This window comes from Oncorhynchus masou, chromosome 29 (assembly GCF_036934945.1).
Source record: "Oncorhynchus masou masou isolate Uvic2021 chromosome 29, UVic_Omas_1.1, whole genome shotgun sequence".
NCBI classification, from domain to species: Eukaryota; Metazoa; Chordata; class Actinopteri; order Salmoniformes; family Salmonidae; genus Oncorhynchus; species Oncorhynchus masou.
Genome location: NC_088240.1, coordinates 89,025,445 through 89,052,535, shown reverse-complemented (window position 1 = coordinate 89,052,535; position 27,091 = coordinate 89,025,445). Strand labels below are relative to the sequence as shown.

The 27,091-nt window shown below is 44.6% G+C and overlaps 1 protein-coding gene across 1 annotated transcript in view; it reads right to left on the bottom strand.

Annotated features, from left to right (window-relative positions):
* Window positions 1-26,892, bottom strand: part of mroh1 (maestro heat-like repeat family member 1) — a 36,399-nt gene extending 9,507 nt beyond the window's left edge. The window contains 37 exon segments of the mRNA XM_064946818.1: window positions 4-118; window positions 251-388; window positions 737-933; window positions 1,059-1,224; window positions 1,921-2,075; window positions 2,161-2,313; window positions 2,500-2,612; window positions 2,931-3,066; window positions 3,684-3,788; window positions 3,882-3,977; window positions 6,555-6,699; window positions 7,001-7,080; window positions 7,329-7,451; window positions 8,478-8,504; window positions 10,137-10,283; window positions 10,729-10,851; window positions 11,305-11,424; window positions 11,781-11,888; window positions 12,419-12,471; window positions 13,080-13,221; window positions 13,397-13,437; window positions 14,062-14,206; window positions 14,979-15,089; window positions 15,253-15,375; window positions 15,719-15,792; window positions 17,869-17,982; window positions 20,801-20,879; window positions 21,323-21,415; window positions 21,855-21,995; window positions 23,419-23,570; window positions 23,685-23,750; window positions 23,753-23,782; window positions 24,002-24,164; window positions 24,425-24,556; window positions 25,472-25,617; window positions 25,788-25,893; window positions 26,630-26,892. Coding sequence (XP_064802890.1) covers window positions 4-118; window positions 251-388; window positions 737-933; window positions 1,059-1,224; window positions 1,921-2,075; window positions 2,161-2,313; window positions 2,500-2,612; window positions 2,931-3,066; window positions 3,684-3,788; window positions 3,882-3,977; window positions 6,555-6,699; window positions 7,001-7,080; window positions 7,329-7,451; window positions 8,478-8,504; window positions 10,137-10,283; window positions 10,729-10,851; window positions 11,305-11,424; window positions 11,781-11,888; window positions 12,419-12,471; window positions 13,080-13,221; window positions 13,397-13,437; window positions 14,062-14,206; window positions 14,979-15,089; window positions 15,253-15,375; window positions 15,719-15,792; window positions 17,869-17,982; window positions 20,801-20,879; window positions 21,323-21,415; window positions 21,855-21,995; window positions 23,419-23,570; window positions 23,685-23,750; window positions 23,753-23,782; window positions 24,002-24,164; window positions 24,425-24,556; window positions 25,472-25,617; window positions 25,788-25,809 — 4,074 coding nt within the window. The 5' untranslated portion in view covers window positions 25,810-25,893; window positions 26,630-26,892.
* Window positions 26,893-27,091: the final 199 nt, after the last annotated feature.

Below are 27,091 nucleotides of genomic sequence, written 5' to 3'. Positions count from 1 at the left end.
CACCTCAGAGAAGAAGGCTGTGATAGTGACCCTCTGACACTCGTAGATGTTGTTGAGACAGGGGCACAGACACTCCACTATGGCCGGGAGACGAGGGCCTGCGTGTTTGGCCATGGCCCTGAAAACACACCTCTCACATTAAGTGGTACAGCATATAGGGTGGCTATACTGTACATATCATGAAGAAAGAGTTAGGGCTGAGGTTAGGGTTGAACCAGGATGTGGACATGAAGCCAGGGTCAGGGTGTACCTGGCGAGGAGGGTGACCCCGGTGATGTGCTGCTGAGGGTCCTTCATCTTGTCCCAGGCCCCCTCCTGGTCCAGGGGTTTAACTACATGGTCCAGCTGGGCCCGGGCCAGGAGGATCCGCAGCGCCTCCACCGCTACCCTGCAGACCCAGGAACACACAGACATTAAACTACATTTTCACAACTTCACATTGTATGGTAATAACTAGGATCAGTGAAACAGGTACTGTCATTACTCTTTCATTACCTGTACTGATAACTTCATATAGTAGGTCACCAGTACTTAGTGTATATTTACTTTTTATATGTTTGGATGATCTCCGTAATCACATTTTCTGGGAGGTATATGTGGCCCCTGTAGGACCTAACCTTTAGTTATTTTCTAAACAGTGGCTCTACAGATAATCTAATGGAGTGTCCCTGCACTCCAGACTGTGTGTCTTATGATACAGTATGTGCTAGCTAGCGTATGTCGTCTCCTAACCCACCCGCACACATCGAAGCCGGCGGACAGTTTGGTGGGGCTCTTCCTGTTTGTTCCGGAGCTGTTGATGTCTTTGGGTAGTGTGACCCCCACGCTGGAGCCCAGGCGGACCAGCAGGGAGCTGAAGAGCTGGGGGAACAGGGACACCACCGCCTCCTGGCTCTGCCCGTTCAGCATCATCTCCTTCAGGGCACAGGTCATCTGACAATAGAATAGCATAGAAAATGATTGCTCAGACTTGTACATTTGACACAAAAAAACCTAGCAAAACACCATTACCCAGACATCTACAGTCTCATCATAGCACTCTACATCCTGCTACTCACAGCTAGAGGGTGACTGGTGGCCACCTTGGTGAGGCCTCCTCTCATCATGGACTCCTTCTTGTCCACATAGGGCACCATGATGTTGAGCTTCTCCATCAGCATCTCCATGATCTGAGAGGCCAGTTTACTGTCTGCCCCCAGGGCAATCCACATCTCACAGCTCCAACTGGGGATCACACAGGGAGAAGTGACCATGAGGGGTAGGGATCACTTTGAATGGGAGGCAGTGAAAACATTTCCACTGCTACTACACACAGGGCTGCAAAATGTCTAAAACTTTCCCCAAATCCATCAGTTCTCCAGAATTACTGGTTGGAAGATACATGGAGTCTCACTCGTGTGTGTGTGTGTGTGCGTGTGTGTGTGTGTGTGAGAGAGAGAACGAGAGAATTAACATGTCAAATGGAGAAACAAAGACAGAGGAATCTTCCTTGTTGAACAGAGGGGAGGGAGGAGAGAAAGAGAGAGAGATGGTTCTCACTTGTCGAAGGGCAGGAGGTAGGAGATGGAGGGTGGGAGGGAGAGAAAGAGAGAGATGGTTCTCACCTATTGAAGGGCAGGAGGTAGGAGATGGAGGGAAAGATGGTTCTCACCTGTTGAAGGGCAGGAGAGGAAGAGAGAGATGGTTCTCACCTGTTGAAGGGCAGGGGGTAGGAGAGGAAGAGAGGTGGATCTCACCTGTTGAAGGGCAGGGGGTAGGAGAGGAAGAGAGATGGTTCTCACCTGTTGAAGGGCAGGGGGAAGGAGATGGAGGGAGAGATGGTTCTCACCTGTCGAAGGGCAGGGGGAAGGAGAGGAAGAGAGATGGTTCTCACCTGTTGAAGGGCAGGGGGAAGGAGATGGAGGGAGAGATGGTTCTCACCTGTCGAAGGGCAGGGGGTAGGAGATGAGTGTGTTGATGACAGTCTGTAGGTGCTGTGTAGCCAGGATGAGGATGGACTGGGCCACAGACACCTTCACCTGCTCCTCACTGATCATCTGCAGACGGATGTGAAGCACCTCCAGCATCTCTGATACCTGACACACACAAATCATTTAGAGGGGGTGAACGTGAGAGAGAGAGCCAGTGAGAGAGAGAGCCAGTGAGAGAGAGAGAGCCAACCAGGTCTTGTAGTCCAGCTCCTCTGTTCTTCAGCAGGGTGTTGAGTAGAACACTGGAGGCTCTGGAGCAGTTAGACTGGGAGTCCACCAGCCCCTCAATCAGCATGAAGATCAGAGTGTTGAGCTGCTGCTGGGGCAGACGCTTACTGATGATCTACACAGATGAGGGGAAAAGACAGACAAAATAAAGACACACATTATGAAAGCAGAGTTGCAAAATTCCAGTAACTTTCCCTAAATTCTCAGGTTTTCCAGAAAGAGTTGACCAGAATTTTGAAACCCAAGGTGAAACATGTGTAAATATGTTTGACTATGTAATGCTGTATTCTCCTATCCTCACCTTGGCCAGCTCAGAGCAGGTCTTGTAGAGGACAGAGTGGTCTGGGTTGTCCATGCTCTCCCTCAGTGTGATCAGTCTCTCCACAGAGTCGTCTTTATAGTCCAGAGAGAAGCCTAGCACCAGGGCAGGGAGACAATGAGACCAGCTGCAGCTGAGCTCCACACACTGCAATCTCCCTCCCAGCGGAATGCCACACAAACAGAGGTGTGCTTCCCAAATGGCAGCCCATTCGCCCAACTCCTTTTGACCAGAGCCTTAAGGGCCCTATATAGGGAATAGGGTGCCCTTTGGAACGGAATCAGAGTTCCCCGTATTAAAGGGGCTCACAGATGGGCTGTATTGGTCGCTGGGGGAGTTAAGCTGGTCGCTGGGGGAGTTAAGCTGGTCGCCAGAGAATAGGAAACTAAACAGACAGTGTGTGTGTGTGTTACCTTCGTAGCGTAGCTGGATGTAGAGCAGGGTGTAGATGCAGTCGATGGCTGCCCTGCGGACCAGGGGGTTGGGGTCGGTGCATCGGGGGGCCAGGCGGCCCAGGAGAGAACCCAGGTTGTGGAAGGTTACCATGTTCTACAAAGACAGAAAACCCAGATTAAGGCTATGGGTTGGTTCCACGTTTAAAGGGATCCTTCAGGATTTTGGCAAAGAGTATCTACTTCCCCCACTTGTGGATACCATTATGACTCTGTGTCCAGTATTAAGGAAATTAGAGGTTGTTTCGCAAGCCAATGCTAACTAGCTTTAGCGCAATGACAAAGTATATTGGTATCTACAAGGCTGCTGCTAGCAGATACCCATAGACTTCTAGTTCAGTTCACCAGAGTCTGGGAAAGGAAATAAATGGCCTCATTGCAAAAATCCCCAAGAATCCCTTTAACAATAAAGAAGCACTTTTATCAACTTCTCTTCTCCAGGAGTTCTGGATGATTTATTTCCATGTCCTTCAGTATTTTGTGGTGCTGGTACCACAAGCCCCATATTCCTACCAAATGGCCTTTAGAACCACTGCAAACATTGGTCAGCTCATAAGATACACTACTGAACATTATGGCATCTCAAACGTTTTGAAGAACACAAACAGCGATATTTGCTGTTAGTTCATGTCTACAGAACTCAGCTAGTAAGGCTTCAGCTAGTAAGGTCCAAATATTACCTGAGAAAGAAGGGTTTGCAGAAGTTTGACTCACTTTGACGTGGAGGTTGTTGAAGTAGAACTCTAGGATGTGAGAGGTGGTGATCATCGCCCTCTCCCTCTCATGACCCTGACCAGAACTCAACCACTCCTCAATGTGCTGAGGACAACCAAATACGGGGTCAAAGTGGAGATTAAGGTCAAGGTATAAATAAGTCAACATTTAAGCGTATACTTCTTATCACCAACTTACCTTGAATACACTCTGGAGTCCGTCTGGACTCAGGTCTCTTGCAAGAATATTCCTCAACAACTCCTGAAGAGCATTGAAGGTGTCTTTGTATAACGCCTGTGGGAAAAGCAGGAGATAGAAGCTTTACCATCTCCACTGTCAGGGTATCTGCTGGTTCCATGAAGTTGAATTGAAGACTGTTCCCAAGTATTCCCATGCATTAGAGAGAGACACGTGATCGTACACAAATGTTAGCAAGGTTTGAAATTATGTTTTAGTCAAACATATCTGTTTGGACTTCTTGTGGTCAATTTGTAGTCTACAAATTATTAGTCATTATGTTCCATCCGCTCAATAAAAAAAATGAATTTTTTGTTTGTTTTAATTAGCCTGCGTCTGAAACTAGTTGATGATTCCTGGGCTGCTAGGCTATAGATGGCTGAAGCATGGGGTTGCCCATCTGCATTTGTTTAGGCTGGCCCAATGGGCTGATCATTAGCTAGATCACAAACTAAGGCTTCGATACCTATACCTGCTACAATGATACTTAATAACATCACCAACATACCACTGTGAACAAATCCTTCAAGTCAAACACAGCACAGTAAGTGTATAAACATGTGGTCAACTCTCCACCTGGAGAACCAGGTCACTGGGTGTGCAGGCGTTTGATTTCTGCACCGAGTCAGATTAACAAGGTCCTGTCGAGCAGCTGATTTGTAGAATCTGATGTGTTAGACTGGGGCTGGAACAAACATCCACACACCCAGTAGGTCTCCTGGAGGTATTATCCAATACTAATTATGGGATACGACTAGAACATTAGCCTACAACCAACAAGTCTCATAAAATAAGTCATTCAGTGAATCCAGGATCAAATGGCGGTACTTTGAAGCAAGGTAGCTGAGAGGGAAGACAGACTGACTATGCAGTGCAAAGAGACATTATTATAGACATTTCATCTCCCGTGCTCAGGGAAAGCATGATAGTTATTCTGATGTGGAATAACAAAATAGGATCCAGAATAATCTAATTTTCGTTTGATTTATTTGCCTGCATGTTTGTGTATATTGTCCTAGGCTATTTGCTACATAATGATACAAATAAATAAATGTAATGTATTGTCACATACACCAGATAGGTGCAGTGAAATGTGTTGTCTTTAAAGGGTCAGCCATAGTAGTGCGACACCCCTGGAGCTAATTAGGGTTGAGGTGCCTTGCTCAGATTTTTCACCTTGTCGAGTCGGTTATTGAAACCAGCAAACTTTTGGTTACAGGCCCAACGCTCTAACCGCTAGGCTACCTGCTGACCGAGGAACAGGCAGTTAACCCACTGTTCCTAGGCCGTCATTGAAAATAAGAATTTGTTCTTAGTGGATACTCAAAAGTGCAAATTGGATAAAGGTTAAAAAAAAATAAAAAAAAACACATTAGCTAGAGTGCTAACTCTAAATATGATATTGTTGCTGGATAGCAATGCAATTGATCTAACAGTAAATGTAACAACCTACAAAAACGCCCCATTGTATTCACCCCAGCCAGTACGCTCCTCTCCGTTCCCCTGGCTCATCATCCGTTTGTAGAGCGGTGTCATTTCCTCCATCTTGACAGAAATTATTTTTACAGTAAACACAAGGCTGAGACTCTACTCTTAACAGTAGTTGTTTTAAAACGACTATGTCTTTCCCACAATTACATTTCTAAAATGTTGCTCAACTGTCAGTATGCTCTTATGAGAACGCATCTCTCCCTTCACTCCGTGTGTAAAGGGGGAGAAGGAGCGACAGTCAGCAGCGAAACAGGGCAGATACTTTCATTTCAGGAAGCAGATTAATGCACATTACTGTTGAGCAAAAAATGTTTTCACAACCAAAACAATCTACAGGAACGTTGTGTAGCCTCATCACCAACATAAGCAAAATGTATTAGATAAGAAGGAGAATGTCTGTTTATCATCCCAGATCGGGTTGTTGTGTCTCTGATTGTATAGGCTACCTTCTCTCCCGCGACACACACCTAACATCTTGAAAGTGCGGTTTGATTGTTATTTAATATTGCCGTTTTGTCACAGTAGCAACAATTACGCAGAAGCACATTGTTAAACAGTGTAGTCATCTCCATCACATTATTTAAGAGACTTAAACTGAATTTAAGGCATTTTTAGACTTAAGGTCTTCAAATCAGATAAATTAATAAATGAAGATTTTTTAAGGACCCGCGAACACCCTGTTTCTCAAAATGAGTGTGAAGGAACAAAGTGCAGGTTTATGTTGAGATGACTGTATGTCTACACACAGAGAGAAGGTCTGTGCATACAGTATATGTATACTTGAGGTTGTTCATGATGGTCCTAAAGTTGAACATAACTAAGGTTTCTCTATAACAGGATACATAATAATTCACTTCCTGCTTTAGTCACATGGCTTGTGACTCACCCTATGCCAATCCACTGACTTTGAAATGTCCTCGATGCATTGGTTTGATTGCACTTAGGTCAAGATCAATTATACTGAATCAGGAACAAACTTCCTTTTCAATATGGATTGGTTGATTTGTATGAATAATGGTTAATGTACCTACATGTACAGTAATTCTCATTTTGCTCCCCCTCCAGGTTTGTGCACCTGTTGACTACAGCAACCCACTGACGGTGAAAAATCCCAACGAGGTATTGAGATGCTTCAGCTCTCACCTCTCTCTGTTGGGGCTCCAGCAGCTCCTCGTCTTTTCCCCTGTCCTTGTCCGGAGTGTTCACCAGGGGAAGGCCGTACACACCGTTCAGACACGTCCGCAGCATATCAAAGTTCTCATTCTCCGTCAGCGCCGGCTCCAGGTTACTGGGGTCAACCTGGGGTCAAGGACCAACGATGTCACTCAGTAGAGGCTGGGGTTGCAAAAACTGCCCAGGTTTTCCAGACATCCTGGTTGGAAGATTCCTGGAATCAGGAGGGAAGGAATATCCAGAATCTTCCAAACAGGATGTCTGGAAAACCTGGGAGTTTGGGGAAAGTTCCCTGATTTCTACAACCCGAGAGGAAGATGAAACACCTGGTACTGACAAGCTCCTGACAGGCTGACATCTCTGGGCTCTGTTCCAATACGCAACCCACTAGCACCCCTCTGGGCATTAAAGGATACATGAGGTTGGCACACGTGGTCATCACAAGGTGGCGAACCGGAGTCCGCATGGCATCCGTGGGTTCTGCCTTGATAAAATCCTTCAATAAAAGGAAGGTATTGAGATGGGTCAACAATCAGAACCACTTGACTGTAGCAGCCCTTATATCATAAAGCCTTTCTAACAGCTGCCTAAGATATAACAGCTGTCATAGGCAGTCATAAACAATGTTTTACAGTTGGTGTGATCTAAATCCAGTAACATTTAATGTAGCCCTCCATCATAAGGGCGACACAACACTGTCCTACCAACGACATAACAGAGTACATAAACATGACAAACACTGACCATCATGACTCCCATGAGTTCCTGCTTGCGGACGAACATGTAGCCCTGATTACGTACGACGGTGCTGATGGCCCTGGCTATGAGCCCCACACTCTGAATCAGACTCAGCTTCATGGTCAGGTCCTGACGGGGGGGGAAATACAGCGTACACACACACACACACACACATATATATGCAGAGACAGGAGACAGACACAAACAGAGACAAACACACAGCCTCAGACTGTGTTCATGGCAATTGGCGATAGCAGTCCGAGGTTTAGTTTGTTCGCATCATTGTGAGCAAGACAACCAAATATTAGTTGTATAGTGCAGCCCTCAAGCATACATAGACAGTCACTTACCCTATGATTCTAAAATTCCCTATGCCATTAATAAAACATCTAGAGATAGCCTAGAGCAGGAACAAGGATTTCAACCGTAGTGATTTTTAGATTTTGTTGAAAATGTCAGGGGTCCATAAAAAAATAAAAAAAATGGTAAAAACTTGATAAGAGCAACTCATCCATAGAACTGTTTCAGAAAATGGCATAAGAAACAACAGCTTATGGTTGGGTAAGTCACACATTCTACTGAAGATGAATTTGACTACTTTTCAGTTGGCTTAAAAATCAATGTGTAGATACAGGTCAATATGAATGAAACAATCAGAGTAGAGGGTGTATTTTTAAAGAATGATCATCCATGCCTTGATTTGGAAACTGTAAATGTCAGACAGAAATGTAAGCTTTGCGATCTGGAAGGGGAAAAAGAATTTGAACATCAAATTCCACCATCTGATTTGGCATCACAACCTAAGAGCTGGTGTGTGTCTTCGATCAAAAAGGGGAAGGAGGAAACCACAAGGCCCTAGAAACACCAGTGTCAGACCGTGTTAGTAGGACATGGAGGGCATTCAGAAACACCAGTGTCAGACCGTGTTAGTGGAACATTCAAAAGCACTAAACGTTCTGAACTTCTGAAACAGAGGCAAACAAATACACTGCCTCCCATCATAACTACATGTGGTGCTGATCTTTCAACGAGAGCCATTTACTTCTAAAAGTTCAGAAAGTTGAAGCAGCAGCGTTCTAGAGAGAAGAGATTGTTAGAGGAGTTTTAGTGAGAGATAGACAGAGAGGATCCTTCATTAGGGTCCAGTCACGGTACCTTGGTCTCTATTTTAATTCCCAGAACCTGCACAACATAAAAGCAACAAGGAGTTTAATCCACAAGTGTACGCTACAAGACGAGAATAAATCCTATCCCCCTAAAGAGAAGAGAAGATGCTCTTTCCCCTCATTAAGATGTTATCAGACTACAGAAGGCCCTTACCATGAAGGTGTTCCCCGGTTAGATGGTTAACCATGGTATGGGACAGCAATACATTAAATGTCTCACAGATACAGATGAACTCTACCTCCATTTCCACATTGCAGTAAAAAGGTTAGCAAATGTTACAGTGCTAGCTGACTAGCCGTAGCCAATTAAATGAGCCCTGTGTGGAACCCAAACGACTCGATGGATATAGACTCAGCTTCTTAACATTAAACACCTTGTGTGTGTGTGTGTCCAATGACCCACCCTAACCACAGACATAAAATCCCATGATCCAATTCAAGTGGACATCTGGAGGTCATAGTGTACATTGGCAGTGCCCCTGAAGGCTGCAGTTTAACAGGACTCATTTAACCAAGACAACTAGTTCAGACAGTCATTGTGATGCTAAGCATATGGCCAGCAGCTAAAGGAGAAGAACCCGAGGATATAAACCAGGTTAATCGGTAGCCATGGAGAGACAGAGACCTCCTGAATGAAAGGAGTGAGACATTTGAAGCACTACAACGTAGCGTGACTTCTCCAACTGGTTGATATAACACATTCCTTTCACTGTGGTTTGTGCTGTGTGGTTTTATGTACCTTTCAAATGCCTCAATTATGACCCATCGTTGGTTTTAACGATATAACCACCAGTATGTAATTGTGAGCAGTGAGCCTAACCGACTGTCTGTGAAAATCCCAAATTCACTATATAGTGCACTATGTATGGAATAGGGTGCCATTTGGGATGGATCCTCTGTCTGACCAGCATGTCTTAACTCCATTAGACTCAGCCTTATCACAACTTCTGCTCTGTGAGGTCACTCGGTACCATGCCAACCCAAGCATGCTCACTGGGCCAACGGAGAAGGTTAAAAAATAGATTTTCAGGAATAATGTGAAACTGCATCTATTCTGACTACACTAGCTAACGCTGTCATTGAGGAAAGAGAAAGCATTACAAGTCGATGGTAAAACACAGTGCTGTGTGGTGATCAGCAACGGGTATCGCTCAGTGATTATTCTCTCTCTCTGCAATGGGGGGATAAATGGATGGTTGGAGATGGGAGTGGGGTTTCTTTTGACTGGCCGCACCTCTTTACAGGACATGTAGGGGCATTTAACAGGTTGGTCCCTGGCGGACTTCTGTACTCTAACAGTATGGGCAGCCAAATGTAACACCCAAACTAACTCTCTTCTGTCTTGATGCTGATGAAGGCCTGGGCCTGTAGTGTCTCAGAGTAGGAGTGCTGATCTAGGGTCAGGTCCCCCCCTCTTATTCATTATGATTTAAAACTGATCCCAGATCAGCACTCCAACTTTGTGACTATGTGCCCTGAAGGCCAAAACAGGTCCATTGAGACTGATGACAACTATCTAAAGAACTATTTAAATTTGAGAGATGCTGGCTGTCTGTTTCATCCAGGGCTTCCTGACAGAGATTCCCTCTTGGGTCGAAACGTTGTGGAGCAATCATGTGAGTGTCTCCCCCAAGCCCTAGCTCCTTACCTTGGTGTTGAAGTGCTTACTGATGCTGCGGAGGATGTCTGAGTCGATGCGGGACAGGATCTGGTCCTCTGGGGCGTGGAGCGCTACGTAACCGTAACACAGGATCAGCGTGCTCTTCATCTTCTCTACATCCAAGTCATTCTTGTCCTGAGGAGGAGGTGGTAGAGATGGGAAGATTACGGTGTAGGTCTCCCAGACACAGATTGAGCCTAATAGTTGACTAAAAAGCTATGTCAACTTTATAAAAACATTCAAATATATAAATTAGGTTAATTAAAAATCAGTTATCAATACCTGTACACATTTCCTTTAAAATTACTTTAGCAGGGCTTGATCGAGCTTGTCTGGTGAAATGGAACCAATGGAATAGTCCCAAAAGTGCAAACTGTGCCTACTGTACCTGGCACTCCAGGCAGGCTCAATCAAATGCTCAAAGTAGTAGAAAGAAATCAACAAACTCCATAAAATCTTCAATCTGAACGTGTTAAATTGCTGACTGAATGGTGTGGATAGAACCTCCAAGGCAGACAGACATTGCCAAGTTTGTGTTCATCCACCTACAATGAAAATAAACCACAAACAGCATACTAACTTTGAGCAGGCTGAATATTCCTGAGGCTTTCTTGAAGGCGTCCGATTTCCCAAAGTCGTCCAGTTTGGCCAGAGTGGCATCGAGATGACTGCTTGCACACAGCCCGATCCCCATGGCGACGCCCTGGGAAACCCATTACCCCACCCTATTAGCAGAGTTTAATGGACGCTTCAGTCTCCAATGACCAAACAGTACATCTAGATTACCATTAACGCCAGCATTACAATTTCACTACCACTCTCTATTAGGCCTAAAGACTGTAAAAACACCACAATTCCTAATCATCTGGTTAAAATACAACGGAAATGAGGGGAAACATAACACCAGACACAAATTACAGCTTAGGAAGGCAGACGTGACCTCCCTTTGAAAATAAGCAAAGGCTTAGGAGTACATGTCACAAGACTGTCTTAACTGGGCAATTCAGCTGCACAAAGAAACACTGTTCTGCCCGGCGACGCTCTGCCTCACACAGACAATTACATCACAGATCACGCTTAACATATGATGATAAATAAAAGCAAATGCTATCAAGAGGATCATGGCCTAACTCAAAAGGGGACTAAGAGGTTTTACCGCTCTCTCGATGGCGTCGTTGTGTCGTGCACTGATCAGCATCTCCTGAAGCTGCTTCTGGACCACCTCCTTATTGGAACACTGCTGCAGAGTCACACCAATGCACCTGTAGAGGAAACTCTGGAAAGAGCCATGAAGCCAAGATGAGAAACCTTGATTTTGTAAAAGAATATTCTTCTACAAACTAAGATTTTGCTAAGGCTTATGAGGTTCTACCAACCTGGAGACTTTGTAGAATATATTGTTTTAATAAGATTTTGTTAACGCTTATCAGATTCAGAAGAGTTCCTTGAGGTACTTTTAAATAAAATCATGTTCAAAGAGACACATAAATAGAATGTGTTACATCTCATGGTTAGGGCCAGGAGTTTTCCCTAAACAATAAGTAGAGACCAGAGAACTTCCTGGTCAGGTCATGAAGAACTCTTGGCCCTACTCATGGTTGAAGAGAGGTTAGGATGAAGTTGTTCACTAACCTTTTCTTCCAGGGACTGGTTATAGGTGGACAGGTAATGTGTGGCCTCTACAGCCAGCTGACAGGTCCACTTGTCATCAGCGATGGCCACCAGGGACTTGGCTAGGAACTGTCCAAACAAAACCCCACCACACAGCCATGTGACCACATCATAATGCTGTATATCAAATCCCTTTGAAACAGAAAACACTTCTTATCCAACACTTTGTGTGTCAGACAGCACATGCATCCCAAATGGCACCCTATTCCCTATGTAGTGAAATACTGTTGACCCTGGTCAAAAGTAGTGTATTATAAAATGAATAAGATGCCATTTGGGACAAAACTTGTTCTACATATTGACAGTGTTGTGGGGTCAGACAAAGAGGATGTTAGATAAAGATCACCATGGGGACTGTTAATGACAGTGTTGTGGGGACAGACAAAGAGGATGTTAGATAAAGATCAACATAGGGACTGTTATTGACAGTGTTGTGGGGACAGACAAAGAGGATGTTAGATAAAGATCAACATAGGGACTGTTATTGACAGTGTTGTGGGGACAGACAAAGAGTATGTTAGATAAATATCACCATAGAGACTGTTATTGACAGTGTTGTGGGGACAGACAAAGAGTATCTTAGATAAAGATGGGCATACCTGTAATAGACCCTCTTCCCATTTCTTGTTGTCTAGTGTTTCTGGGGTAGACTCTGTAAAGAAGAATAGACCATACTACTCAGACCTCGCTCGCCGGACAAAAAATAAAAGAGCAGCAGCAGAATATTCTGTACACATTCCAAAACCGACCAAAGAGCTAAAATGATTTAAGATGCGTTTTAATACCCTATGCTCTACTTCAATCCAAGCTATGTATTTTATGATGGAAAGATGAAAATGGCTCACAGCTAAAAAATAAAAGATAGTTATCTAAAAAAAATATATAGCCCATAAAATATTGCCTTTAAAATTGTGAATCACTTATAACGTCCCTTAACTGCAGCTGTTGTGGTAGAAGCATGCGTCTTTTTTTATGTCAGTTCTCAGTAGAATACATGGAGGAAAAACTGTTTTAAACCAGTGACATTAAAATAGGTTTGAAACAGCCTCCTAAGCTGTCAATACTGCAGCAGCAATACAAGTCCCTCAGGGTTATTTCTGCTTTGGAGAGAGATATGAGCCCCAAATGGCACCCTACTCAGTGCACTACTTTTGACCAGGGTCCATAGGCACAACATAGGGAATAGGGTGCCATTTGACAAACAGACATAGCTCGCTACAGGTTATAAGACTCTGGGGTCATTGAGTTGAGTTCCTTCACCTTCCAGGGAGCTGAGGAGAGCAGGGATCTCCTTCTCCCAGAGTGTCTCAGCGTTGGGGTGGATATTAGGACTTATAACGTTCAGTAGAGACAGAGACGGTGCACCATGGCCACGACTCCGGAACGGGAACGAACCATTCACCTGAGACACACACATCCCAAATTACAGGTAAGACAAAGACATAGCCTAGCTATTACTGGAGACATTGATCATATTTCATGGGGGTTTAAAATCAAGTTCACGTTTTATAACACCCACATAGCAAACTGAAATCCATGAGCATTCAAGTGGCATGTCATTAGGGTTTCATACTCACCAAGAGCCGCACCATCAGTATATGTGGAGAGGGAAGATTAACTGAATTAGAAAGAAGAAACAGATGAGAATAAACAAGGTTGATAGCAGACTAAGCATTATAATGAATGACTGAATGATTAACTGGCCAGGCTCATACTTCTCCCCACAAAGAGTTCAGCTTAATCATTGAAACAATGACCTTACAGTTCAGGACCCAGCTGACGCTAGTGCTTTATTTAGTGATAAATGTGGCTTCTCATTCAGCTAATCAGAACCAGACACTCTGGTCTGTCTGGCCTCTAAGAACCAACCAACAGCCCTTTAATGAGAACAAAATGGCTGTATAAAATAGTTTCAACGAAGAAAAAAAACGAAAACATTCCCAATCCCAAAGAAGTGCTGACGAGGAGTGGGCCCGGGCTGCGACCATCTCGTTTACATTAAAGGGACTGTGTGCCGAATCCCAATACGGAAACGCCAGACTGACTCTGAGTGGGAAAGGGAGGGAGGAAAAGACCCCAACTCAGATCCCCCCGGCTCATGGTGATGACATCATAATGCCTTGTTAATATGAATGTAATGTGTATGAACCTACTGTAAATGTCTACCAGGGAGGAAGGGATAGAAAAAATACATCTGTTGCACACCTAGTAAATGGAGCTCCTCCTTCTAAAAGACACCTACCATGCTCGTTGAAGTTGATGTTGAAGTTGGGCTCCTGGGAGGCTCTCTTCTTGGTTCCCAGCAGCGTGAGGCTCTTACAGAGCGGTGTGGTGGCGTTGGAGTACTGACCTGGGGTCAGGTAGTACAGCAACATGGGCCACAGGACCTGAAGAGAGAGAGGGATCACTGTCAGGTGGTACAGCATGCAACACAGCACCTGCCACAGATGTACAGTAATATCACAACATTGAGTTCGCCTGGTGCAATTGAACCAATAGAATAGTCACAAAAGTGCAAATCCAGAGCTCTAGGCATGCTAAATCAAATTCAGAGCTATAAATCAAACAACATATTTAATGTATGATTTGAACCCAATTCTGCTGAGATTTAATACCATAAAGGCATGGTAAATCATTGTTCTCTTCAGTCTCTGTCAATGCCTTGTCTCATAGCTTCCAGTGGGAAGTAATACAAGAGACATATCATCTCAGAGTGTTGATGTTGGGAACTGCAAAGGAACAAGTAACTAAGAGCAGAGTGATTGGCTGTAAAATAGACAGGGTGATGCAGTCTTTGGATGTGAGCTGGTTTTCCCCTCAAGACATCTGATGATAGGAAAATATGAACCGACTGAGCTTCTTTACACAAAACTCCATATTATAGCAATTCCACCCTCAGCCTCTTCTCATAAAACGGTATTATGTTTGGTGTTAAGTGTGACTTGGCTTCGATGTATTCGAAAGACGTTTTTCCAGCAGGAACAAACATTAAAATGTCATTTGTTCACTGCCTCTATACCTGAAATGATTTAATGAACGACAAAATATGTTTGTGCATAAATATGCTGATCAGATACATAATGTTGATGTGAGAGAAGAAAACAGGTGATAGACTGACTGCCTGCCAAGAGAATTCTTATCTCCATGCAGTAGACTCACGTCAGTCAGGCGTCCCACGGTCGTAGTGAAGAGGTGAAGTGTGTTGTCACACATGCTCCGCAGAGCCTCATTGGTCACTTCCTCCGGGTCACTGGGGCGCTGGCCTGGACGCTGCAACAGACCAAACCCACACACAGGTCTTTAGAAACACACGGACCACCATATACAAGTCAGAGAGTAGTTTTAACTGATCCACCATCTACAATGTCATGCTAATCCCTCGCCAAGGATAATGTCTTAAGACCAAAAGGGATTGTAGATATGACAAACGTACATAGTAGGTGTCGGGGAGAGCACAGTGTTGGATGATAAACTTGACCAGCAGGTCTCCTCCCTCCAGCTCCAGGTAACCATGGTGAGCCATGGCACTGATCACCTGGACAACCCTCTTCTTCACCTGCAGGGGGCAATGATAGAGGTCAGAGGTCAAGTAAAACACTAATACAACACAACAATAACAAAAAAAATGTAGCGCCGGTTTCCCTGATTAAGCATATGTTTGTACTAAAAGACATGTTATAGCCTATTGAAAGTGATTTTCAAACCAGGACCAGATTTAATCCATGTCTGGGAAATTGGCCCATAAAGTGTGATATGTTTCCCAATGGAAAATGTGTTGGTTTTTACAGCACATGGGTCATTGAAACAGTGTTCATTGTTATTGTCTATGCCTTTTAGGAGAGAAAACTATGCCAAATTACTATGCCAAACAGTTTAATATTTACACGGCATGAGGTTACCTTATTGCTGTGGTCAGCCAATGGTTGTCTGATGCTGGCCAGGATGAGAAGCTTCTTCGACTCCATAATGGATGCTAGATCACAGACAGAAAGCCTTGAGTAACATCATGAGGTCATTTCATATCAAAACAAGTCCTTTGTAAGTACCAGTGATGCTTTCAAATCCAGAAAACAAGTTGAAATAACACGAGAACTGCTAGTAGTCATTTTAACTGTTTGACTGACATGTATTTTATTACTCTGCCATTTAAGTCAAGCCCCCCCTCCGTCCTTGACTTCCCTTAAGTCTTTATAAAAGAAACTGTCATTGTTAGAATCTTAATATCACGAAGAGAACTGGAGTTAGAACCAGTTTTAAGAGGGCATATCATTATTTGAAATGGTTTTACACCATAAATTGGTGTGGATGTTTTTGATCAGATGGTACAGCTGCACTCTGAAAGGAGGCACCCGCTGCTGGCCTGTTGCTGTGTTTTACAACATGCTAGACTTGGCTGCTGTCAACACACACACGTGTTGTTCAAGAAGTGCATGAACAACACCATGCCCAGGAGAGACTTCATCACGATTCTGGCATATGGGCTACCTGAGTGACATAGGAGAGTCAGGGCAGCAGCAGATTCCCCATGAACCTTTGCACGAGGCAAATTGCACACAGCTCCCAGGGAGGAGACAGATGCACAAAGAACAGAACCCAAGACACCCGTGTCCCCTGCAAGTGACGTGTTTGTGGGAAGTGTGTTGAACAAGTAAAAGTGGTGAAGATGTATCGACTGTTAGGTCAAGGGATAAACGCTGAATAAAATCCAACTGATGCCATTATGTGAAGCACACCATTGACTTTTTCCACATTTTGTTATGTTACAGCCCTATCCTAAACTGTATTAAATAGTTCCCCCCCCCTCAGTCAATCTACAAACAATACCTCATAATGACAGAGCAAAAACAGGTTTAGACATTTTTGCTAATTTATCAAAATTGAAAAAAACAGAAATATTACAGTATTGGTAGTTAGCTGTGGAGTTGACTGAAGCACAGTATTCAGACCCTTTACTCAGTACTTTGTTAAAGCACCTTTGGCAGCGATTACAGCCTCTAGTATTCTTGGGTCTGACGCAGCAAGCTTGGCACACTTGCATTTGGGAATTTTCGCCCATTCTTCTCTGCAGAACCTCTCAAGCTCTGTCAGATTGGATGGGGAGTGTTGCTGCACAGCTATCACTCCAGAGATGTTCGATCATGTTCAAGTCCGGGCTCTGGCTGGGCCACTTAAGGACATTCAAAGACTTGTCCCTTAGCGACTCCTGCGTTGTCTTGGCTGTGTGCTTAAGGTCGTTGTCCTGTTGGAGGGTGAACCCTTGCCCCAGTCTGAGGTCCGGAGTGCTCTGGAGCAGGATCTCTCTGTACATTGCTCCATTCATTTTTGCCTCGATTCTGACTAGTCTCCCAGTCCCTGCTGCTGAAAAAACACCCACACAGCCTGATGCTGCCACCACTATGCTTCACCATAGGGATGGTGCCAGATTTCCTCCAGATGTGACACTTGGCATTCAGGCCAAAGAGTTCAACCTTGCTTTCATCAGACCAGAGAATCTAGTTTCTCATGGTCTGAGAATCTTTAGGTGCCTTTTAGGAAGGAAAAGCAGCCAACAAGTGCTCAGCATATGTGGGAACTCCTTTAAGACTGTTGGAAAAGCATTCCAGGTGAAGCTGGTTGAGAGAATGCCAAGAGTGTGCAAAGTTGTTATCAAGGCAAAGGGTGGCTACTTTGAAGAATCTAAAATATGAACTATATTTTGATTTGTTAAACACTTTTTTGGTTACTATATGATTCCATATGTGTTATTTCATAGTTTTGATGTCTTCACTATTATTCTACAATGTAGAAAATCGTAAAATAAAGAAACCCTTGAATGACTAGGTGTGTCCAAACTTTTGAATGGTACTGTATATATTGTAGTAAATTAGTAGTAGTGTCTATATATATATATACTGTAGCAGTGACTATAGGCATACGGTAGGTAGTAAGTTTATAATAGTGCCTATATCTATTTACTGTATTAGTTTGTAGTAGTGTCTATATATACACTGCAGTAAGTGCCTCCTGTCCTGTGCAGACAGGCCCGAGCCAGACTAACTAGCAGTCTTACTGGAGGAGTTGATGAGGTGTCGGAGCACAGCCAGGGAGCCCATGCGGATCCTCTCATTACTGTTCTCCAGTTTCTGAAGCACAAACATGACCAGCCGGTCTGGGAAGGTGTTGGCTGAGAAGGAAGGAAGCGTATGGCACAGAGTCAGACCACTGTTTAAAGTTTAAACACATTTACCTCTGAGTGAAGTCACACCATCTAAGACACACCATCTAAATCATGGATTATCTCATTACAGAAGGACTTGGTGTCCATCATGTAGTTTCTCTGCAGTAGCTCCGTGTTCTAGAATAACACAGACCTTGTTCACAATGGCACCCTATTCCCTTTATAGTGCACTACATTTGACCAGGGCCTATAGGGTTCTGGTCAGAAGTAGAGCACTATATAGAGAGTAGGGTGCCACTTGAGACACAAGGAGTATTGTATTAGTTGAGGAGGGAAAACAGTCTAGAACTCTGAATATTGTATATCTGCCTAGTACCGTACCATGTAGGTAACAGAACCAATTAATACTGATATTCTACAATTCCATGATAATTATATAATGTGAAGGAAATATATATACACTGCTCAAAAAACTAAAAGGGAACACTTAAACAACACAATGTAACTCCAAGTCAATCACACTTGTGTGAAATCAAACTGTCCACTTAGGAAGCAACACTGATTGACAATAAATTTCACATACTTTTGTGCAAATGGAATAGACAACCGGTGGAAATTATAGGCATTTAGCAAGACACCCCCAATAAAGGAGTGGTTCTGCAGGTGGGGACCACAGACCACTTCTCAGTTCCTATGCTTCCTGGCTGATGTTTTGGTCACTTTTGAATGCTGGTGGTGCTTTCACTCTAGTGGTAGCATGAGACGGAGTCTACAACCCACACAAGTGGCTCAGGTAGTGCAGCTCATCCAGGATGGCACATCAATGCGAGCTGTGGCAAGGTTTGCTGTGTCTGTCAGCGTAGTGTCCAGAGCATGGAGGCGCTACCAGGAGACAGGCCAGTACATCAGGAGATGTGGAGGAGGCCGTAGGAGGGCAACAACCCAGCAGCAGGACCACTACCTCTGCCTTTATGCAAGGATAAGCAGGAGGAGCACTGCCAGAGCCCTGCAAAATGACCTCCAGCAGGTCACAAATGTACATGCATCTGCTCAAACGGTCAGAAACAGACTCCATGAGGGTGGTATGAGGGCCCGACGTCCACAGGTGGGGGTTGTGCTTACAGCCCAACACCATGCAGGACGTTTGGCATTTGCCAGAGAACACCAAGATTGGCAAATTCGCCACTGGCGCCCTGTGCTCTTCACAGATGAAAGCAGGTTCACACTGAGCATGTGACAGACGTGACAGTCTGGAGACGCCGTGGAGAACGTTCTGCTGCCTGCAACATTCTCCAGCATGACCGGTATGGCGGTGGGTCAGTCATGGTGTGGGGTGGCATTTCTTTGGGGGGCCGCACAGCCCTCCATGTGCTCGCCAGAGGTAGCCTGACTGCCATTAGGTACCGAGATGAAATCCTCAGACCCCTTATGAGACCATATGCTGGTGCGGTTGGCCCTGGGTTCCTCCTAATGCAAGACCTCATGTGGCTGGAGTGTGTCAGCAGTTCCTGCAAGAAGGCGGCATTGATGCTATGGACTGGCCCGCCCGTTCCCCAGACCTGAATCCAATTGAGCACATCTGGGACATCATGTCTCGGGACATCATGTCTCGCTCCATCAACCATCAGCCACGTTGCACCACAGACTGTCCACGAGTTGGCGGATGCTTTAGTCCAGGTCTGGGAGGAGATCCCTCAGGAGACCATGCGCCACCTCATCAGGAGCATGCCCAGGCGTTGTAGGGAGGTCACAGGCACGTGAGGGCCGCACACACACACACACACACACACTACTGAGCCTCATTTTGACTTGTTTTAAGGACATTACATCAAAGTTGGATCAGCCTGTAGTGTGGTTTTCCACTTTAATTTTGAGTGTGATTCCAAATCCAGACCTCCATGGGTTGATAAATTTGATTTCCATTGATAATGTGTGATTTTGTTGTCAGCACAGTCAACTATGTAACAAAAAAAGTATTTAATAATAATATTTCATTCATTCAGATCTAGGATGTGTTACATATCTATAGCTCAAAAAAATAAAGGGAACACTAAAATAAAATAAATATATCCCCAGACAGTAATATCTAGATGCAAGCACACAGAATGCTCACAGTCCAAACTATGATGACCAGCCCTTCATAAAATCCTTCTACACATTGCAGCCAAAAGGTCTTCAAGCCAAACTCCATAAGTTGGAAGAGCAGTGAAGACAGACATGTGGCATATTGCTGCAGCAGCATTGTGTCTGTGTGGCAGGGGGACTGTTGCTTAAATCCCTCCCTAATAATAATATAATATATAATAATAATAATATAATATATCCCATTTAGCAGACGCTTTTGTCCAAAGCGACTTACAAGTCGGCTGGGGCCACTACTTTTACATATGGGTGGCCCCAGCGGGAATCGAACCCACGACGCTTGGCGTTGCAAGCGCCATGCTCTACCGACCATGCTCTACCGACCATGCTCTACCGACCATGCTCTACCGACCATGCTCTACCGACCATGCTCTACCGACCATGCTCTACCGACCATGCTCTACCGACCATGCTCTACCGACCATGCTCTACCGACTGCCAACAGGCAGCAAATGACTCCTGGATTACAACTCCACACACTGGTCCACTGACTGGTCTAACAAAGACCAGGTCAAGGGGCCTGTTCTAGAACCTTCCAGTAGAAATTGTGATTGTCATGTAGAATAAGGACTATTCAACACATTTCTATCTGTAACATTCACTTAAATGACTACAACCCTGACCTCTCAATCCAATAAACCCAGAGAACAACACACAGATTATTGAAGAACAGACAACCAACCTAGAATGCTGAAGCATCTCAATACCTCGTTGTGATTTTTCACCGTCAGTGGGTTGCTGTAGTCAACAGGTGCACAAACCTGGAGGGGGAGCAAAATGAGAATTACTGTACATGTAGGTACATTAACCATTATTCATACAAATCAACCAATCCATATTGAAAAGGAAGTTTGTTCTTGATTCAGTATAATTGAAGTGCAATCAAACCAATTTGAAATGTCAAAGGCGCATAGGGTGAGTCACAAACCATGTGACTACAACAGGAAGTGATTTATTATGTATCCTGTGTCTGTCTAGTATTACTAGCTATGCTAAATACAGAAAAATCCTATTGACATTGCACAAACAGCCCAGGCGGAGTGACAAGAAGCTTTGTGTGTTCAAGGAAGTACTTTCAAATCAAATGTTATTAGTTACATCAACAGTGTGCAGCATGTGTAAAAGGTGCAGTGAAATGCTTGCATGCTAGCTCCCTCAACATTGCATTGTACTGTGCCATCAGGGGACTGTCACTTTGCCGTACCTGCTGGTTTAGAGTAGTGAGCAGGCTGTCGATCTGCATCTCCAGAACTCTGCTGCCCATGTTCACAGAAGCATCCAGAACTTGACACAGGCTCTGCAGGGGAGGTGAAAACAACATGAGCTGATTAGTGAGCAAAGCAGACAGTGTTGGGAAACTTAGTAGACTAAAATACTGATACAGGACTGATGAATGACTGGGAGAGTATGACTCCATTAAAGAAGAAATACAAGTCCCAATCAACATAAATGCCAGACTACAGAGTACCCTGGTCTGAATCGGTATGTGCTTCAGTCAACTCCACAGCTAACTACCATTGTAAAGCCAAGACAACCAGACGTCTTGGTGTGAGAACATGACAAGCATTCCTCCTGGGGGCCCTACCTGTTTGACAGGACACTGGCAGGTCAGAAGAGTTAGCTAAACTATTACACACACAGATCTGGACCAGGCAAACTGCTGAACTCTCTGGGTGCCTCACAGCACTTTATTCCCTGTATAGAACACCAGCAGCGGTCATTAGAGGCCGACCTACCTTACTGATGACGTAATGCTCCGTGTTCTTCTTGTACAGGGAGAGGATTGTGGGAATGAGTTTGGGAAGCTGCTCCTCCAGCTTATCATGGGCCATCAGGTGACTCATGGATCCCACTGCTTCTGCCACCGTCAGTCGTAGCTACAGCCCCAGCCAGGGAGAGAGAGAGAGAAACACCACAGTTAGTCGTAGCTACGGCCCCAGCCAGGGAGAGAGAGAGAGAAACACCACAGTTAGTCGTAGCTACAGCCCCAGCCAGGGAGAGAGAGAGAGACACACCACAGTCAGTCGTAGCTACGGCCCCAGCCAGGGAGAGCGAGAGAGAAACACCACAGTTAGTCGTAGCTACGGCCCCAGCCAGGGAGAGAGAGAGAGACACACCACAGTTAGTCGTAGCTACGGCCCCAGCCAGGGAGAGAGAGAGAGAAACACCACAGTTAGTCGTAGCTACGGCCCCAGCCAGGGAGAGAGAGAGAAACACCACAGTTAGTCGTAGCTACAGCCCCAGCCAGGGAGAGAGAGAGACACACCACAGTCAGTCGTAGCTACGGCCCCAGCCAGGGAGAGCGAGAGAGAAACACCACAGTTAGTCGTAGCTACGGCCCCAGCCAGGGAGAGAGAGAGAGAGACACACCACAGTTAGTCGTAGCTACGGCCCCAGCCAGGGAGAGAGAGAGAGAAACACCACAGTTAGTCGTAGCTACGGCCCCAGCCAGGGAGAGAGAGAGAAACACCACACTAGGACTGCGTCCCAAATGGCACCCTAATCTCTACAGTGTACTATTTTTGACCAGATACAGCAGCATCAGGTTTGACCAGAACTCTTTCAACCCTCAGGGTTCTGGTCAGAAGTAGTGCACACTATAGGGCAGGGTTTTAAACTCTTTCCACGGAGGGCCTAGTGTCTGCGGATTTTTGTTTTGTCCTCTCAAGACCTAGACACAGCCAGGTAAGGAGTTGTTTACTAATTAGTGACCTTAATTCATCAATTAAGTACACGGGAGGAGTGAAAAGCAGCAGACACTCGGCGCTCCATGGAATTCGTTTGACACGTGATTTAGGGAATACAATGCCATTTGGGACACATAACAATCACTGGAAAAAGATTGAATCAACTGGGTCCACATCTAACTGAAGCAGAAATCTGTTTACTAATGCAGAGACAGGGAGTCATGTTACTTTAGGCATTCTCAAACATAAAGAGAGCAGCAGTTATGCTGCAGTTGCTCTGTGGCTAATCATGTCAAACTCTGTATTCCTCCATTTTGGTTATGACCAGATTACAGATAAGGGACTATTTATTTTCCCACAAGCCTAGACCAACCTGCACTGTGATTATGTCCTCTACTCAGAAACCACAAGAAAGCATTTCTGCATAACCTTGCTGAGAATTAACCAGGCAAACTGAACTGGCTGTGACTGTGGACCTCTCTCCTCCCTTCCCTATAAATACCAGCACACAGTCTAAGGGGTTGCGTTCATCAAGACATCCCTACAACAGAGGGACCGTTGAGACAAATGTAATTAGGAGAAATAAATTGGTTTCCTGCTCCTCTTAATGTACCTTGGATTCCCTGCTCTGGAGCCAGCTGCAGTAGAGGATGTCGTAGGCTGCGTAGATCTCGCTGGAGAATGTGTCCTTTCTCACCGTCGGGTCGGGAGCTTTGTCCAGGTTGGCTAGGTACTCCAGGATACTCTCACTGAAGTGGGACAGAGCTGGGAGAAGGAGGGAAGGTCTAGAAACTGGGTCTGGTAATACATGTTTAACCATGTACAATAATAATCAAATATAACACTATAGTATGTTGGATATAGTGCATCCAGTCCTACCAGAGGAGAACACCCACTTCATGTTGTCCTGCTTGGCCATGCCCAGCATTGGGAGCATGGTGCCCAAATGGCATTGAGAAACGGCACCATACCATAAACTGTCAACAAAAGTCATATTAGATGTTAGACTACCTCTATTACAATGCCAAGAGATCTCTAAGCAATTTGAAAACACTGAGGGGGATAGTCTTTGTAAAAAGCCAAAACTGCTTCTCGGAAGCCAGGTGACAGGACAGAAAGGATACATGTCAGCAGCCTCAGTATGTAGACAGCTCTATACAGTGTGCTTGACACCGTTGTGTCTGGTGTTTGCCTACCATTGGATTCAGAGAGACTTGATAATGTTTGGACCACAAAAAAATGAGGCAGGATCCCTGGCTGGAACTTGCTGAGGATTTCCTCCATGATGTCATTGATGTACTTGTTTCCCACAGCAACCAGAATATTGCTGGCTGCCTGTTGCCAATCAGGTACAACATCCTGTAAAAACATGAAAACTGAGCTGTTGAATCAACCCCTGGGCCATTGTTTTCATGAAATTACAAAAACCGATACTATCCATGTGTTCAGATTGATGCAATGGCCTCAATGTTTGAACAAAGTATAACCACTGATAAATCAAGTACATTCTCAGAAGAATAACTAGAGTACATGTCATATTAGGCTAAAAGCATAGAAATTGAATGACCAACTTCGTATTTCAGATGAGACCAAATAACAATCATCAGAAACAATCAAACCTTTGATCGGGTCATTTCATCGGAGGCCAAAGAAATTATGCTTTTGATTTTCGGGTAACTGATATCGTCTATCTTGGTCTTCACAATCAGCTCAATCGTCTGCAGTATGACAACTCTGTGCCCAACGATTAGCTGCAGGAAAATAAGTTTATATTGTAATTCACTTCAAAACACAGGCCTTAGGTCTACATGCATTAATGTCAACACAGTGGCCTGTATGAAAAGTCTCCACCATACAGTACATTGCTTCATCTCTTTTGTATTCATATCATTGGTGCAGCACATGCAGAGTCTCAGTCAACAGAGAAGTGATGATAAGGTCTCCAGCTTCTGGAAGGATGCATGTTATTTCTTCATGTTACACATCACATCCTAATGCAATCTTGTATTATTTCATATTGTTGTTGCACTGTCGAGAAGGAACCTGCAAGTAAGCCTTTCATTGGACGACGTATACCATGTGTATCCCATGCAAACGACTAATACAACTCTAAAACCTTCTCTCTCCAGCATTGTAAGGAAGTCTGCAGCACAGGGCAGTATTGGTGCTGTCTGAAATTGCACTTGCATCAGAGGGCTATGGTCACACAGTACAGTAGCCTTCTCATATCTAGGAACCCTTTCACTGTCACACCTCCACTTCCCATGTTGAGAGTGAAAGTTACATCAAGGATGTTGACAGCACAGATAAATGGCTGACATTAAGAGGAACGACACCTCAAAAACAGAACTAGAAATCTATGCTGTTATTCAGGTACAATGGAAACATATGACTGCTACAGTAGGTTTTAAACATCAGGCTTGTATTACAATTTTCTTGGGTCTTGGTAGTAAAAAGATGATATTAATATTGTTAACATAGAGCAATGTTTACATAGGCCAGCATTGAGCACCACCTACCTCAACACAAATACAGACACAGATAGCCTACAAACATGGGCCACATCAAGTTCAGCATAAATTGCTAATGAGACTGGGGACTTTCTATTATAGTGTTCCAGTCTCTCTAATCAACAGTAAGTGGCAGTAGTAGTGGTGGTGTCTGACCTTGGGGTGCTTGACCAGGTAGTCCTGGCACATGGACAGGACCTTGTTAGGCTGCTGCTTCCCCAGGGTCAGTATGGACTTCCTGACCTGCTCCCTGACCACTGGGTCCTTGTCATTGGCTGAATCCAGCAGGGCCAGGGTCACCTCTGATGGGGAGAGAAGACATGGAGGAGTGAGAAAATACAGAATAGATGTGGAAGAGTGAGACACAAATGAGAGACCTGGGGTCTATTCATACCACCAAACAGCATGCAAGGGATAGCCAATATCAAGAGGTAATGGCATAAGCACACAACTATGAATAGAGGTCACTCACGCTCCACATCTGACTCCTCCATTGTGCCTGTCTGAAGGCTGGAGATATTTAGGATTTCATTTGGTGGTCAGAAAGGGTTCAAACGTGTTCATCTGGTTTCACCACACTGCAAAGAGAGAAACATGCATGTTTGACATGTCAAAGAATGTAGTCTATGGTAAAAGTCAGGCGAATGGAGAGAACACCAACACAATGTGATTATTATTCATGTGCTTAAAACGGTGCAATCTCCATTATATTCTCACTGGCGATGATGTTCAGTAACATCATGACGAGCTCAGTGGCGTCACTTTATGTGGCACCTTTAAGACTAGTGCAAACAGCCACATGACATGTCCTATGCTGGATACAAACAAACTGAGTTGCAACACACCGTTGCAGTGCATGACAAAGTAAATCAACTGTTAACTAGCTGTCAAATCACAACGAGCCTGAACCTGAAAACAGTCAGAGAGAAGTGCAGCACTTCCTTGTCAGACCAAGACTTGTTTTTCTTGGTTGGGATATTACTGTGGCTAAGTTAGCTATCCCACATGTTCTGCGCTGGTAAGTGGTTAATAGTATGGTTGTTGTCAATATACTAGAATTGAATTTGGATACGTGAAGTGTGTCGACCTATTTTGTCTATTGCTACAGGCTAGCTCTGTTTCGGACTGAGACAGAAGGGCAAGCTCTGTAACGGAGCTCGCTAGCGGTCACCTGTAGCAATAGACAATGTGGGTCGATGACATTTCACGTATTCAATTCTAGTATATTGACAACAACCATACTGTTAACCTTATACCAGCGGCGACCATGTGGAATGATGAGCGTCGTTAAATCCAGCAAAGTAGGCTCCCCACCTTTCAAACAGCCCGTCTGACAGGCTAGCTGGATGTTAACTAACTAGCAAGCAGGCTAGCTCACGTTACACACAAATGCAAGGATGAATCTCCTCACGCGCAGTAATCCAGTGAAGATGCAATGTATATTGTCCGATACTTGGGTGACTAACTGTCTTCCACTGTGATATCGTATTTCTCCTCACTATAAAGAGAGACTTGTTAGCATCCAGTAGCTGGATTTGCTCTACGCCACTGCAACGCATCGCAGGTTAACACCCCTAATCATGTGCGTCGAGTCAGTGTGGGCGTGACTTTGACAGCAGTTCAGCAGGTTGAATGATTTTGATCCATGTGATAGATCACTGACTGGATATCACGAGGTACGTGAGATATCACTTTTCTGTAACTTTTGCAACTTTATAGCCATAGGAAAGTAATGTGTTTTTGTGTCATGCATCATGACTTGAAATACTTTGACAA